General features: G+C 43.1%; 1 protein-coding gene and 1 long non-coding RNA gene across 2 annotated transcripts; one reads left to right on the top strand and one right to left on the bottom strand.

The window, feature by feature from the left end:
• Positions 1 to 4,137: 4,137 nt before the first annotated feature.
• Positions 4,138 to 6,030, bottom strand: LOC144088386 (uncharacterized). Its single transcript, XR_013304865.1, has 2 exons — positions 5,134 to 6,030; positions 4,138 to 4,895 (listed from the first exon to the last, which is right to left on the bottom strand). It is a non-coding gene; the product is annotated as an uncharacterized LOC144088386 (long non-coding RNA).
• On the top strand, positions 5,854 to 17,085 carry tmem97 (transmembrane protein 97). Its single transcript, XM_077618769.1, has 3 exons — positions 5,854 to 6,063; positions 7,525 to 7,669; positions 14,512 to 17,085. Exons 1-3 carry the CDS (start codon positions 5,950 to 5,952, stop codon positions 14,787 to 14,789), a joined length of 537 nt encoding a protein of 178 aa, XP_077474895.1. The 5' UTR covers positions 5,854 to 5,949; the 3' UTR covers positions 14,790 to 17,085.
• The last annotated feature ends 207 nt before the right edge of the window (positions 17,086 to 17,292 follow it).

Here is a 17,292-nt window from a genome sequence, read left to right as displayed (position 1 = left end):
GAGCGTCGAGACCCTCATTTCGCTTCTCCCTATGGCGCGGCGCGGGCCAGCTGGCACGGGAACGCTGGGAGCTTGGGCGGGCGATATCGAGCGAGGAGCTTGGATGGGCGAGGTCGAGCGAGGAGCTGACTCAGGGGCTCCAGCGTCCAGCACCTCCTACCGTTTCTCCCTACAGCGTGGCACACCGGCCGCCAAGCGGTGGCTCATTGTAGATGGCCAGCTGACACAGGGAAAAATCTCCCTGCTGCGCCACCCCCCAAAGACAAGGCTCCTACCTGAGCCTCCCCACCGGCTGCCATATGATGGCCCATTGTAGATGGCCAGCCGACACGGGGAATCAGGCTGGTTCATGCCTTCAGCACGGGTGCGACTGGCGGGCCAGCCGGCACGGGGATGCTGGTTCATGGCTTCGGCACGTGTGCGACTGGCAGGCCAGTCGGCACGGGTGCGACTGGCTGGCCAGCCGGCACGAGGAATCCTTTGCGTGGCTTCGGCACGGGTGCGACTGGCGGGCCAGCCGGCACAGAGACGCTGATTCGTGGCTTCGGCACGGGTGCGACTGGCGGGCCAGCCGGCATGGGGACGGTGGTTCGTGGCTTCGGCATGGGTGCTAGTGGAGGGCCAGCCGGCACGTGGACGGTGGTTCGTGGTTTCGGCACGGGTGCGACTGGTGGGCCAGCCAGCACAGGGACGCTGGTTTGTGGCTTCGGCATGGGTGCGACTGGCGGGCCAGTCGGCACGGGGAATCTTGAGCATGGCTTCGGCGCCGGAGCGACTGTCGGGCCAGTCGGCACGGGAACGCTGGGAGCCTGGACGAGCAATGTGGAGCGAGGAGCTTGGATGGGCGAGGTCGAGCAAGGAGCTTGCACGGGCGATGTTGAGCGAGGAGCTTGGATAGGCGAGGTCGAGCGAGGAGCTTGGACGGGCGAGGTCGAGCGAGGAGCTAACTCAGGGGCTCGAGCGTCCAGCCCCTCCTTTCGCTTCTCCCTACGGCACGGCGCGGGACAGTCGGCATGGGAACGCTGGGAGCTTGGACGGGCGATATCGAACGAGGAGCTTGGACGGGCGAGGTCGAGTGAGGAGCTAGCTCAGGGGCTCGAGTGTCCAGCCCCCCCTACCGCTTCTCCCTACGGCGTGGCACGCCAGCCGCCACGCGGTGGCCCATTGTAGATGGCGAGCTGACACGGGGAAAAATCTCGCTGCTGCGCCCCCCCCAAAGTAGGGCAGTGTTCGAAACTCCTACTTGAGCCTCCCCCGCCGGCCGCCACATGGTGGCCCATTGTAGATGGCCAGCCGACATGGGGAATCCCGTGGCGTCTCTCAACGTGAGAAATTCTAGAATGGAAGTGTCCAACCCCCTTCGAGACTTGCACCAGAGCTAGAGCTGTGCATAGAGGTGAGCCAGACTACTTCTACCGGAACTTCTCAACCTCACGCACTAGAGTTTCTGTTTAGAAGAACCATCCAATTGGAATTTTCTCGTCCCTCATCTGGTCGTCCTCTTCCACAGTCGGGGGAGGGTTCTTCATCGTTGGAGAGAAGGATGGGTCACTGCGTCCCTGCGTCGACTACTTGGGCCTCAACAGCATCACTAAAAAGAACTGGTACCCATTGCCTCTCATTGTCTCAACTTTTGCTCCGCTTCACCGGGCCCGCATTTTTACAAAGTTGGACCTCCGCCTACCATCTAGTCCGCATTCGGGAGGGAGATGAAAGGAAGACGGCCTTCGCCACCCCCTGGGCCATTTTAAGTATCTGGTGATGCATTTCAGTCTCTCCAATGCACTATCAGTTTTCCAGGCGCTCATCAGTGATGTCCTTCGAGACATGCTGAATCAGTTCGTGTATGTTTGACTACAATCTAGATGACAGTTTAGTTTTTTCACGCAACCACACAGAGCACAAGCCGCACGTGCGACAGGTGCTGCAATGCTATTTGGAGAACCGCCTTTACGTGAAGACAGAGAAATGCAAATTTCATGTTTGACAGACCACCTTTCTTGGGTTCATTGTGGCCGACGGGGAGCTATGGATGGACCCTGCGAAGGTGCTGGTTGTTGCTCAGTGGCCTAGGCCCAAAAGAAGGAAGGAGCTACAGTGTTTCTGGGGTTCACAAATTTCTATCGACAATGTATCAGGGACTATAGCCGCATCAACGCCCTCTCACAGCACTCACGTCAACAAAGTCCCTGTTCCACTGGTCAGAGGCAGCAGAGGCCTCTTTCTATGACCTTAAGGCACGCTTCTCCTCGCTCAAATGCTCACACACCCGGACCCTAACTTGCAGTTAATTGTGGACATGGATGCCTCGGAGGTGGGGGTCTGCGCCGTCTTCTCTCAACGCAGACCGGGGGATGGGAAGGTGCACCCCTGAGCCTCTTCTTTTCCCATAGGCGGACTTCGGCTGGACGCAATTTCGCCATTGAATTGCTGACTGTGAAACTCGCCCGACAGGGGTGGCGGCATCACTCATTTGTGGTTTGGACCGACCATAAGAATTTAGAATATATCAAGTCAGACCGGAGACTGAACCCCTGTCAAGCCAAGTGCGCCATGTTTTTCAGTAGGTTTCATTTTACGTTGTCCTATGTCCGATGGTCAAGGAACGGGAACTACCACGCATTTTTTAACACTAAGATTCTGTGGAGGAGCCTACAACCATCTTGTCCCCTTCCTCTTTAGTGGCAGCTCTTAGGGCTGACCTTGAGGCTGAGATCCTGGAGGCCCAAGATGCAGAGTCTGACCCCAAAGAAGGTACACAAAGGAACCTTTATATCCCGACCTTGGTTCGTTCCAGGGTGCTAGAATGGGCCCACATCTCTCACCTGACCTGCCACCCATGAGTCATCCGCACACTGGCGGTGTTGCGCCAGTGGTTTTGGTGCCCAACAATAAGGGAAGATTCACACTCCATCATTTCTGCCTGCCACGTGTGCCCGCAGTTCTTCACCAAGCCCAATTCCGGTCTACTGCCGATTCCTAGGTGCCCTTAGTCCCACATTGCTCTCGACTTCGTCACAGGCCTCCCAGCGTCTCGTGGCAACACAGTCATACTAACCATGGTTGACCGTTTTTCTAAGGCCGCACATTTTGTTACCCTCCGCAAGCTACCATCAGCCCAGGAGCCTGTCAACTTACCTGTACAGCATGTTTTCCATTTGCATGGAATACCTGCTGACATTGTCTCGGACCAAATCACCGCCCATGACTGGTCCGGCTCCTGCTTAGCTCTGGACATTAGGGTGAGTGTGACCACACCAATCAGCAGCTGGAAGCAGCACTTTGCTGAACCACCCATGCCCACCCTACCACCTGGAGCGACCAACTGTCCTGGATTGAATAAGATCACAATTTACACCCTAATTCCCCTTCCAACCTGTGCCCGTTTGATTGTTCCCTCGGTTATCCGGTTATCAACCTCCCTTATTCCCGTCTCTGGAGGCAGATATTGCTGTGCCATCCGTCCAAGCACACCTGGCCAAATGTGCCCGTATCTAGGACCAAGCCTGCGCTACAATGCTCCTCCACCTGCACACAGAGACAGGCCAATTGCCGTCTCGCCCCTGCACCAGCCTACGTTGTCGACCAGAAGGTCTGGTTATCATCCACAGATCTTCTCCTCAGAACTGAATCTAGCAAGCTGTCCCCCTGCTTCATCGGACCGTATGAGATCAGACGAGTGATAAACCCATTCATGCGTTGTGTGCCTCAGACTTCTGGCAGCTCTCCGCACCCACCCCACTTCATGTTTTGCAGATAAAGCCGGCAGAAGACAAGTAATGATAGTAATGATAAATAAATAATCACTAAATAATAAATAAATAAGTAGTTCAAGTGAGGTCAGCGGGCCGGGAGCGGGCTTGTTCTGCCTGAAGTCCAGGATGAGTTCCATGGTTTTGGAGATGTTCAGCGCTAAGTCGCAACACTTGCTGAGTCTATAGACGCAACAACAAACAAGCAAACACATAGAATATCAATATATTGTCCAGTCATACCTTGAGATACGAGCTTAATGCGTTCTGGGACTGAGCTTATATGTCGATTTACTCGTATCTCCAATCAACGTTTCCCAAAGAAATGAACTAAATACCAGTTAAATCGTTCCCACCCTCTGAAAAAACACAAAAAAACAGGATATTACAACGGAATTTTTTTTATTGGTTGTTATTCACCATCTACTAACTGAGTAACAAATCACTAGTGGTTATGATGAGTCCACGGATGGTAGAGAGAGAGAGACTTGACGGATGCGCTCGTAATGTAACATAAACTTTAAATTTAATTAAAATGAACTTAGATTCCTATAACAGACTTAAAAAAAGTTTTAATCTTACATTACACAAAATTTAAACCTTCTTGTGCAATAATCAAGGCAAAGAGGCTAATGTATTCCACTGCGGCTTTCGATGCAAACTTCCTGCTTCTCCATACGTATTAAATTAGATAAGAAATTTATTTCATCCCGTATTTGGGAAATTTCTTGTTTGCAGTTACAAGACAGACACAACACATTGTAGACCTAGGTAAAAAACTGGAGCCACACACAGGAGGTCCACAAGGTGGGGACCTTCAGCAGACTGAGACTGAGGTTAGGGGGTCCCTCAGTAGTCTGGAGGTTTTAAAGAGCATCTTCCTTGCCTAGAGCCTCCTAAACTGTCCTATCACCTAATCAGCAGCAGCGGAGAAGGCGGTGGGGGGCTTCAAAGCACACAAGCAGTCCAGCAAGCACCGTCAGCTCCTCCAACTGACCGGGGAGAGATCTCAAACAATCAATCGGTCTTAAACAATCAATGAATAAGTAGTCCAAGTGAGGTCAGCAGAGCGGAGCGAGCTTGTTCCGTCTGAAGTCCAGGGTTTTGAAGACGTTCAGTGCAAAGTTGCAACACTCACTGAATCTATGGACACAGCAAAAAAACAAGCAAACACATAGAAAATCAATATAAACTCATGATAAATAAATAATCACTAAATAGGAATGATAAATAATCACTAAATAGGAATGATAAATAATCACTAAATAGGAATGATAAATAATCACTAAATACTAATGGAACAATTAATATTCACTAAATAGTAATAGATAAATAAGTGGTCAACATAATAAATAAGTATAGTATAAATAGTAGTAATAACTCTTGATTAGGTCCTAGGTGCAGAACTCGAGTTCAGTACGGTGACAGCTCTTGGGAAGAAACTGTCCTTGAGTCTGTTTGTCTTGGCTGTTATAGCTCTGTAGCGCCATCCACAGGGCAGCAGGTTGAAGTGGTGGAAGCCGGGATGCAGTCTTATAATGCTCTCTCTCCTTTGGGGTTTGTAAATGTTAAATGTGAGCACACTTACTCCAACATTTCTACTGTCCAAAAATAAATAGAGATATAAATGAATGGGAAAATGTATTTCTTGACCAAAAAAGGTCTACTCAGAATCATTATCATCATTTATAGTGAAGCACAAATGAATCAGGCCTATAAGCTATAACCTATAAGCAGATCTGTATTTTTTCTTTTTCTTTACCCCACGTGTCTGAACATGGAGCAGGTCTCTGCAGGATTCAGAAAGGTAAATTATAAAATGTATATGATTGAGATTTGTTGTGGGTTTGGGGAGCAGGTAAACCGATTTCCACGAGGTAAATCGCACCGCGTAATCGTATGTTGTTTTCATTAGAGACACTGAAACAACACAAGGAGCCAAATTTCTCAGTGTTTTTAACCTTGTTCTGGAGGATATTTCAGGACAGGAAAAAGGGGGAAATTTACAGCGGTTTACAACGAAGTGGAGATCCTACCAGGATATTGTAGCTGTTGTCGTCGTTCGAGATGAAGTGACGTAATCCACCGCCTGCGCAGTAGAAAACACTCCCGATTCAATTCCGGGTACAATGTTGGAGTGACCACCAGTTACCACGTTCATTTAGTTTGGATAGACTTTCCAGGTTTAGACAGGATAATGGGGCTTCGTTTTTTAGAAATAATATATTTTTTCTACTTCATATCGCACATCCCTATTACCTTATTTATCGACTTACAACTTGTTCTACCAACATGTCTGTATCCTCAAACTGTAAGTAAATAGCTTGCACGAAGCTTGCCACCGCTGCCGTGCCTAATATATATATATATATATATATATATATATATATATATATATATATATATATATATATATATATATATACACATATATATATACATAAATATCTATATATACATATATATATCTATATATACATATATATATATATATCTATATATATACATATACATATATATATATATATATATATATATACATATATATCTATATATACATATATATATATATATCTATATATACATATATATATATACATATATATATCTATATATACATATATATATATATCTATCTATATATATCTATATCTATATATCTATATATATACACATGCACACCGGCTATATATAGTCGGTGTGCATGTGTGTGTATATATATATATAAATACACATGCACACCGGCTATATATATATATATATATATATATATATATATATATATATATATATGTACATGTACATGTACATGTACACGTACACGTACACGTACACGTACACGTACACGTACACGTACACGTACACGTACACGTACACGTACACGTACACGTACACGTACACGTACACGTACACGTACACGTACACGTACACGTACACGTACACGTACACGTACACGTACACGTACACGTACACGTACACGTACACGTACACGTACACGTACACGTACACGTACACGTACACGTACACGTACACGTACACGTACACGTACACGTACACGTACACGTACACGTACACGTACACGTACACGTACACGTACACGTACACGTACACGTACACGTACACGTACACGTACACGTACACGTACACGTACACGTACACGTACACGTACACGTACACGTACACGTACACGTACACGTACACGTACACGTACACGTACACGTACACGTACACGTACACGTACACGTACACGTACACGTACACGTACACGTACACGTACACGTACACGTACACGTACACGTACACGTACACGTACACGTACACGTACACGTACACGTACACGTACACGTACACGTACACGTACACGTACACGTACACGTACACGTACACGTACACGTACACGTACACGTACACGTACACGTACACGTACACGTACACGTACACGTACACGTACACGTACACGTACACATACACATACATATACATATACATACGCACACATGCACACATGCACACCGGCTATATATATATATATATATATATATATATATATATATATATATATATATATATATATATATTATATAGCCGGTGTGCATGTGTGTGCATATGAGCATATGTGTATGTATATAAATTTTGTGCCAGAAGGATTTTTCATTATGGTTGTGATTTGCCAACTTCAATTTCACTGACCATGACTTTTATTAGTAAGATTAGATCAAAACAATTTCAGTCACTTTGATTAATTATTTTAAAATGGCTTCTGTCCTTTCAGCTAAGAAACCTACTGAAGTGGTATTCAAATGAGTTTAATGACCCATTGCTCCTGCACCCTCCAGAGTGGTTCAAGTCTTTAATCGTGTGTGAGGCTTTGCTGCAAATGCCGTTTTTTCCAATTGCAGCATACGCTTTCCTCAAAGGTGAGTTTATCAAAACATCTATTCTCACGCAAATGTAGTGTTACAGTTCATTTATAACAAATCATGGAAAAAAGATTATTGCCATCTTCCTAAACCTTTAGAAAAATAAGTTATGTTTATACAAGTCTAGGAGGCTGTTGGTAATTATTGTCCTTAAAGTGTGAGTGTCTTGTGTGGTCCGCCTGCACTGTGTGGCCTGTGCAACGCATCAGGCGCCATGTATATCAAAATATAGCACATACAGTGGGGCAAAATACAATGTTACAACTACTTAGGAAATTAATTTGTTAAAGAAGTGCTTTGGAATTAAATCAATTTTACATTGAATTAGCATAAATTGTCATACGATCTAGAATACCACCCCGTAAACCAGACCTGGGCAATTAATTCCTCAAAGGTGCAGTGGGTGCAGGTTTTCGTTCCAACCCATAAGAGGAAACCTTTCCACCAATCTGGTATATTAGAAGTGTAATCAGTGGATTGCAGTCAGGAGAAGCTTCTTGTTTCAGCAGAAATCTAATTAATTTAACTGTCTGTGCTGGATCAGTTGGAACTAAAACCTGCACGCACAGCCGCCCTTGAGGACCAGATTACCCTGGTCTGCCCTAAACCCTTTAAAAGTACAGACGCTCCCCTACTTACGAACATTCGACTTACGAACAACGGTACATACGAACATGTCTGCAAATTGCGTTTAAGTCGAAAAATGTTCCTAAGTCCAATTTTGTATTTCGCGCTTTTTTCAGAGTAGTACTTCTTTCCGCCGCTAATACCGACGCCTGGCGCTGTGAGAGCTCAGCTCACCCAGCATCTACCTTCTTCTTCGTTGCAATGCGGAAGTGCGTGAATGTATCTCCAGTGTGCAAAGAACCTTTTTCATTTGTATCATTAAATATCTCGTGCATCCATTATTGAATATGGTTGGTAAAAAGCGAAATGCTTCTATTGAGGGAGTTGCAAGGAAGAGGCAAGCCATTTCATTTGAAACGAGTGGCAATAATAACGAAGCTTGATGCGCGTGAGAGTGGTGAGCGTTGCACATTCAGTACCATTTATAAACAGAAAGATCGAGCAGCAGGACCCAAATATTGAACGTTGCACAAAGTTTGCAAATCAATTGAATGATGCCATACAGTGCTACCATTTATGATGGAAAAAAGAAGAAAACTGCAATCGTCGTTAGATCGCTTCTTTCGGCCAGTTTCTAATACATAAATCTCTCTCTCTCTCTCTCTCTCTCTATACAGTACTGTACATATTCTCTCCATTTTATTAAATGTTTTTTTCAGTACAAACCAATGCGTGTTACTTATACAAGCCTTAAACATACAAATGCACTTATATAAACCTTCAATATACTTATATAGGCCTTAAACATAAATTATAATACAAAATATAGCACTGAATCAACTTACAAACAAATTCAACTTATGAACAATCGCTCGGAACCTAACTCGTTCGTAAGTAGGGGAGCGTCTGTATACACATCTTGTATGAAATATGTACTAGACATTGAACCCCCGCGACCCTAATGAGGATAAAGCGGTTCAGAGAATGAGAGAGAGAGAAAGTGTGAATCAGGGGGCGGCTGATATCAGAGAAATTGTAAAATTAAATGATTTTAAGGCATTTTGTGGCTTATATGCGAGAAAATACGGTACTTTATGATCAGGCAATTGGCTGCACTAACTACCGCATTTACTCGCATATAAGCCGCCCGGGCGTATAAGCCGCATCCTTAAAATTGCCTTAAAAATGTTGAATTTTGCAATTTCTCACGTATAAGCCGCCCCCCGATTCCCAATTTTCATCTCCATGTTCATGGTTTTAATAGGGAGTACAAATGTGTTACTTTGAAGGGAAAATCTTAAGAAAAATCATCACACGTGGTATTTGTGAGACACTGTATGAATCAAAAGCACATTATTAGGGTCGATATCATAAAGAAGTTAATATGCCTGTCTTTGTAAATGCAAAATATCAAATTATTCAATTTGAAAAAAGAAATGTCTATCTTGATGAGAACCTGATGCTTTCTAATTGCAGAAATTAACAATTTTCTTACCAGAAGTTGGCCGCGCTCCAACCTCGCTAAGTTGGCCGCGCCCCAACCTCGCTAAGATGGTCGTGCCCCGACCTCGCTAAGATGGCCGTGCCCCGACCTCGCTAAGATGGTCGTGCCCCGACCTCGCTAAGATGGTCGTGCCCCGACCTCGCTAAGTTGGCCGCGCCCCAACCTCGCTAAGATGGGCGTGCCCCAACCTCGCTAAGATGGCCGCGCCCCGACCTCGCTAAGATGGCCGCGCCCCGACCTCGCTAAGATGGCCGTGCCCCGACCTCGCTAAGATGGTCGTGCCCCGACCTCGCTAAGTTGGCCGCGCCCCGACCTCGCTAAGATGGGCGTGCCCCAACCTCGCTAAGATGGTCGTGCTCCGACCTCGCTAAGATGGTCGTCCCCCGACCTCTCTAAGATGGCCGCGCCCCGACCTCGCTAAGATGGCCGCGCCCCAACCTCGCTAAGATGGCCGCGCCCCGACCTCGCTAAGATGGCCGTGCCCCGACCTCGCTAAGATGGCCGTGCCCCGACCTCGCTAAGATGGCCGTGCCCTGACCTAGCTAAGATGGCCGTCCCCCGAGCGAGCAGTGACAGGAACGTTTCGCGTTTTATGCAGGATACGTTTTTATCATGAATTTCATTCATATATGTCAAAATAAATGTTGTTTAGTGTTTTATCTGTTAATCTTTTCTCTATTTTGAAATCAATGACCGTATTGGCCGCATTGTCTTGCGTCTTTCGTCAGGGACGGACGGCGCCATGCGTCATGACGTCACATCGTAATGGCGGCGCCAAGTTGCAGGTTCGTGCATGTCTGTGTTTTTATGCAGATATAAGCTGTACCCTCGATTCAGTCATCATTTTTCGTCCGACAAAAGCGGCTTATTTGCGAGTAAATACGGTACTTGGACCGATGAACGATTAACTAACAATTTTTTTTCTGACGCCCGCATCCTCTTAGGCTATTCTTTTAACTTTAGTATGCTCTCATTGACAATGAATAGAAAAATACACAATGTAAACCCGGTGAAGTTCACAAAAGTCATCTAGCTGAGGCATGTGACTTTGGAAATACAGTAATACCTTAACATACGAGTGCCCCAACGTACGAGCAATTTTAGATACGAGTAAAATTCTGAGCAAATATTTGCCTTGAGATACAACACAAATTTTGAGATACGAGCATACGAGACAACAGGTGGCCGAGAAGCAAGAGGTTGCTTATAATTTCTTTCTCGCCGCATCTCCCTCGTGCAAAGATCTGTACGAGCACAGGGCGGAGTGTTGCATTTGTTCCGTATTTTTTGCGTTAGTCAGTGCAGAATTGAGGGAAAAACTGGGTCCAAAGCAAGCCGGTGCAATGAAGGGTAGGGAGATGAAAAGGCATGTGATGACAATCGATATTAAGCACGAAATACAGAGACACCTCGCTACTCTGCGCTTCGTTTATCGCTGCTTCACTACATCGCAGATTTTTTTCTGGGGATTTTTTTTTATTTTTTTGTATTCATTCATTCATCTTCCATATCGCCCATCCTCGAAAGGGTTGTGGGGGTTGCTGGAGCCTAACCCAGCTGTCTTCCGGCGAAAGGAAGCCCACAGCCTAGACTGGTCGCCAGGCAGTCGTAGGGCACACAGAGAGACAAACGACCATCCACACTCCCAATCATACCGCCACCTGCGGGAATCAAGCCCGCGTCTGAAGTCAGGCAAGTGGACCTCTACACCACGAGCTGGCTTATTTAAAAAATAAAAAATAAAATAAATCTCTCTCTCTCTCTCTCTCTCTCTCTCTCTCTCTCTATATATATATATATATATATATATATATATATATATATATATATATATATATATATATATATATATATATATATATATATATATATATATATGTAAAAATGTGAAAATCCACGCCGAAACTCGCAAGCGGAAGCAACTCCCGTCTTCCGCTTGCTACTATTACTCAGCGCTGAAGAAAAACATATTTTTTAAGGTTCATATATAAATGTGAAAATCCACGCTGAAACTCTTGCTACTAGAACTCAACACTGAAGAATGAAAAAAATATTTTTTTTTAATAGGGGTGACCCTACTTCGCGGATTTTAACTTTTCGCGGGGGGGTCCCAACCCCCCATTAATTGCGATAATGGAGGTATTAATCGAAAAGCAATCGAAAAACATTTGAGTAGTATACGCGTGACTGAGCTGGCTCGCCAATACGTATGGAGAAGCAGGAAGTTTGACTCGAAAGCCGCAGTGGAATACATTAATCTCTTTGCCTTGGTTATTGCACAAGAAGGTTTAAATTTTAGTTAACGTAAGATTAAAACCTTTTTATGTGTGTGTGTGTATAGGAATCTAAGTTCATTTCAGCAAAATTTAAAATTATGTTATGTTACAAGCCCATCCGTCAAGTCTCTCTCTCTCTCCCTCCCCACCGCGCATTCTACGTTGTACTGAATAATGTCGCATTTTAGTATTTAAAATCATAACCACTAGTTATTAGTTACTCTGTAATTAGATGGTGAATTACAACCAATAAAAATGTTTTTCCATTGTAATGTCCTGTTTTTGGTGTTTTTTTCAGAGGGTGGGAACGAATAAATTTGTATTTAGTTCATTTCTATGGGAAACGTTGATTTGAGATATGAGTAAATCGATATATGAGCTCGGTCCCAAAACGCATTATGCTCATATCTCAAGAAATGACTGTACAGACGCTCCACAACCTACGAACGAGTTACGTTCCGAACGATCGTTCGTAAGGTGAATTCGTTCGTACGTTGCTCAGTGCTATAGTTTGTATTATAATTTATGTTTAAGGCCTATATAAGTATATTGAAGGTTTATATAAGTATGTTTAAGGCTTGTATAAGTAACACAGTATGTAAATGTACGTAATAAGATAAATAAAATGAAGCTTAACTTACCGTAATTACTCGAATATAACGCGCACTCGAAAATAACACGCAGGTAATTTTGGGCCAAAAAAATCTGGAAAAACGCAGTACTCGAATATAGTGCGCACCTAAAATTTCCCGCTGACGAAAATCAGAAATCTTACCTTTTTTTCTTCGTTTCACGATTGTTTTGTTCAAAACCGGATAGAGAAATCTTCAGGTACGAGCGTGTCGAGTGTCGTGGAGTTATGCGTTTGAATTTTAGGGCAATAGATGATACACAGAGTGGACAAACATATCATGTAGACATGTTATGTTGCAATACCTTTTAGACTTCCTTGAACATTGACTACATTTCAATTGACAATACCATGTTTTAATTCAAATATCTATTGTCATTCTCAAACAAGAAAAGGAACATACAAATTGAATAAATAAATGATTTGAAGATATGCACAATGGAAAAGACTATCACATGTAACAAGGGAATGTACTGCCCCCCGCTGGACATATTTCTAAATACAAGTACGTACTACACTACAATGTAGTATTCTACTTTCCAGCTTATTAATGCAGGATTGTGATGTTTGTGAGGCTTGACGATCTTTAATATGCGTGTATTTTGAATTCAAAGTTGGAAATTGCACAATGTCCGTGCGTCAAAGTGAGTTTGACAATGCTTTTTTCGATCGAAAATTTGTAATTTATTTTAGTTATTGATTATAACACGCACCCCCAACTATTGGAATTAATTATATAGCAAAAATATGCGTGTTATATTCGAGTAATTACGGTACTTTTGGAAGATGTACTCGATGCTTAAGGAGATGATGGAGGAGGAGGAGGAAGAGGAGGATTTTATATCATGAGAGGGTCTTCGTCGTCGCTGGAATGGGCTTCAAAAGTTACTTCCTCCTCCGTAACTTCAATGTAGGAAGAAGTTGAGGGTCGAGGAGAAGAAGATGAGGGTTGATGAGTATCTTCCTTGGAGGATTTACTAGAAACTGGCTGAAAGAAGCGATCTAACGACGATTGCACAGTTTTCTTCTTTTTTTCATCATGAATGATGAGGTAGCACTGTATGGCACCATTCAATTTATTTGCAACCTTTGTGCAACGTTCAATATTTGGGTCTTGCTGCTCGAAGAGTGCGATGGCTATATCTATGAGCGAAAACCCCTCGCCCAAGAGTTTCGTCTCGAATTTCTTCATGGGGACAGGCGTTTCTTCCTCCTCCTCCTCCTCATAATAATAATAATAATAATAATAATCGGACATAGGCCCTGTCATCATTATCAACAACACAAAAAAGCCTACTTGTCATCACACCCAGAAACTGCGTGTGACGAAATTGGTGGTGCTTCTCTATAAGCTGCGTTTACTCGGCAAAAGACCTAAATAAGTGCAAGTTACGGAATCTTGTAATTTGGCATTCTGCTGTTATGGATACAGGTCTCTTACCTCTCACTGTCTTTCACTTACCTTACCTCGACACGTTGCTGAGCCTCCTCCCTCTCACAGCGCCAAGCGTCGGTATTAGCAGTGGAAAGAAGCACTACTCGGAAAAAGGCGCGCAATACAAAATCTAACTTACAGCATCTCTTTCCGAACATTTTTCATGTCGCGCAGACATGTTCATATGTGCCGTTGTTCGTAACTCGAATGTTCGTAAGTAGGGGAGCAGCGTCTGTATATTTTTTGCAGACAAATGCTGTTTTTTTTCAATTCTTTGCAGTTCAAATAGCTTGATAGGAGGCTGTTTTATTAATGTGTCATCTGAATCTGCAGATTCTCTATTAATTTAAGAATTAACATTTGCGATGCAGAGGTTTTCCACAATATTTTGAAAGACATAATTGTCAATTTTTTTCTCTTTTTCAGGGAGTTGTCGATGGATTAGGACTCCAGTCATCATTTATTCTACGCATGTTGCCACCACGTTGATCCCTATTCTTTCACACATTTTCTTTTATAACCACACTACTGAAAGCTCCTGGCTTCCAGTGACACCGCAGGAACGTTGGACGCTTGTCTTTATCTATGCTCCATACTTGCTTGTCCCTGTGATGCTACTCCTCACCATGATGCTGTCAACCACATACAATTCTTCCACGAATTTTGAAAGTGCATTTTCTAACAAAGTGAAGAAAAAAAAATAGTGTTACCAGACCTCCTGCATCTATCAAGGTTCCAAAATTGGTGAAAAAAAGTTGTCATTCACACATTGATTTCAACTCTGAAGAAAATTTATTTGACAAGACATGACTTCTTTTCTCAATCATGGTAAATGGAGGATTTTATATAAAAGTATTTTTTTACATGAAGTACATTTATTCATGATATGTTATGGTGATTTTGAAAGTTTCATACGAAGAAAAAAGTTAAGTTTGATTTTTTTAATGTGAGGCTTGTTTTAACAATGCTATAACAATATTGTAAACAATTAATCAAATTATATGAAGCGAAAAAAATAAAGCCTTTTATTGACGGAATTATTGAAATATGATTTAGTAGTGTTGGCAAAAGCTTTGTAGACAAGGCTCTCCTCCAGGACCACACCTGTCATTCCATAAGGATCCCGTAAATCACTGATTTGTGAGAAAAAAAACACTATGGCCGTAGTGCTAAAGTCATACGGATTCACAATTTTTTGCCAATGATGTTTTTTTTTCCATCACTGTTGCCGTATTTTGCCAGACTTACCTAACTTTGCTTTGCCTTTCCACAAACTCGCTTCGGTTTGTGCAATCATGGCAATGTTAAGATATACTTGGACCGGAAGTGGGGGATTAACCAAACTAAAGGAAGCTCTTCTAGACTCTATTAGAGCTTCCTTTAGTTTGGTAAATCCCCTACTTCCGGTCCTGGACTGGATGTTGCGATATACTTGGACCGTCCAAATATAACGCAACATTCTAGTGAACACGTGGTAATATAGAAGCATGGAGACTCCCAAAAAGAGAGGAAGACCGTCTAAATGCTACAGAAAATTTCTGCAAGAGTGGATTTTTTCTTTCTTTCTCCAAGATGGCGCCGTTACGCGGCAGCCGGTGGCACTAGCTCTGTCCACTTATTTGTTTTTCGTGTTTTACAGCCTTTCTATCTATTTGTATTACATTTTAATATTTCTTAATACATTCCTTTTTACTTTATTTTGTACTTTATACTTTTTACTTTAATGTTTTTACAATCTTCTTTGTTCTGTTAGCCTGGCTTCTTTCTGCTACATCTTTTTTGGAACCATTCAGCCATGCCTACGCTGTCATACACATGGAACTAGCTGTGAACAATACACAGCAGAAGGAGCAACACCTCAATGCCGCTGGAAATTCGGAGCTTGACAAAAGTGCCAGGAGAAGAACCTTCAGACCAACCATTCCATTATGGGATAAGATGGAAGAGCTGTCTGCGCTTACCAGGCCGGAAACGGACTCGAGGGGTTCTACTCTGCTACTGTTGATTCTTCAGCTCCAGACTACTGAGGGACTGTGTGGATAAGCTTGGAAGAGTGACTGCATATTTTCAACCTCGGTCACAGTCTCCAGAAGTTCCCCATCTTGTGGAAGACTTCCTGTGTGTGGTTCCAGTTTTATCCAACTCTACAACGTCTTTTTCTTGAGTCTATCCGTTTTTGTTACTGCAACCAAGATGGCGCCGCTCAAGTGGCAGCCGGTAGCGGTAGCTCCGTCCGCTCTTGCTCGTTTTGTGTTTTTGCTGCTTTTCTGTCTTAATGATTTGATTTAATGATTCTTAATGATCCCATATACTTTGCTTTGCTTTGTACTTTGTGCTTTTTGCTTTGTTGTTCTGCGGCGTTTGCGACTCTGCCCCACCCGTCGCTTGTCTTGGTGTCTTTGTGCTAGTCTGCAATGCCAGGAAGTTTATTGTTGTATTTATATCTTGCTACTGTGACAATGAAATTTCCCAAATACGGGATGAATAAAGTTATCCAATCCAATCCAATTACCCAATTCAATGGTGTGTTACAACCAGCAGAGGATAGTTAGTATGCTCATTGTAAGGTTTGTGATCAGGATATAAAAGTTGCAGCATCAGGTGTTTACAATGTGGAAGACCACCTCAAATCAAAATTACATGAGAAAAAATTTGAAAGAAAATCCAACACAACCAAAAAATGACCTTTTTCACAAAGTCCACACCTACACCCTCAAATGTGCTAAACTCAGCCAAGTGCGGAAAGTTCAAACTGAGTTTAAGAAATCAGAGGCTCCTACTGCCTTGCTGCAATGCAAAATGAACATGAAGGGATGTTGCTTTTTTAAACCAGATTAAGAACATCTGAACTTGACAAGAAAGGCAGTTTCTGAGTACAATGCTAATCATGTATAATAGTTCTTTTCAAACAGTTTTATGGACATTATTATTTTCCGATTACATTATTAATGTAAAAGTGTATTTTTTGTGTCACACATTAATAAAGTGTATTTAAATGTTCTTTCTTGTTGGTGCTGATTCACATGAGGATACTGAAGTCTATATAGTATAAGGTTTATGTAGTCTTAGGTTGTTGACAGGTATGCAGGACCCTGCCTAAAAGTATCATTATTTGACCATTAAATCGTTGTAAACAATTGTACCTATACCACAGAATGTAATAATTAAATCAGACATGGAATAATGAATGAAAGAAACCTGGGGGAA

This window comes from Stigmatopora argus, chromosome 14 (assembly GCF_051989625.1).
Source record: "Stigmatopora argus isolate UIUO_Sarg chromosome 14, RoL_Sarg_1.0, whole genome shotgun sequence".
NCBI classification, from domain to species: Eukaryota; Metazoa; Chordata; class Actinopteri; order Syngnathiformes; family Syngnathidae; genus Stigmatopora; species Stigmatopora argus.
Note: the sequence above shows the minus strand (reverse complement) of the source record. Positions and strands in the feature narration are given on the sequence as shown.

Excerpts from the sequence above, each read along its gene's own strand:
- tmem97 (XM_077618769.1), top strand. The coding sequence starts at position 5,950 with ATGGGGCTTCGTTTTTTAGAAATAATATATTTTTTCTACTTCATATCG. Across the intron at positions 6,064-7,524 it reads CATGTCTGTATCCTCAAACT|CTAAGAAACCTACTGAAGTG; the intron begins GTAAGTAAATAG and ends CTGTCCTTTCAG. Across the intron at positions 7,670-14,511 it reads AGCATACGCTTTCCTCAAAG|GGAGTTGTCGATGGATTAGG; the intron begins GTGAGTTTATCA and ends TCTCTTTTTCAG.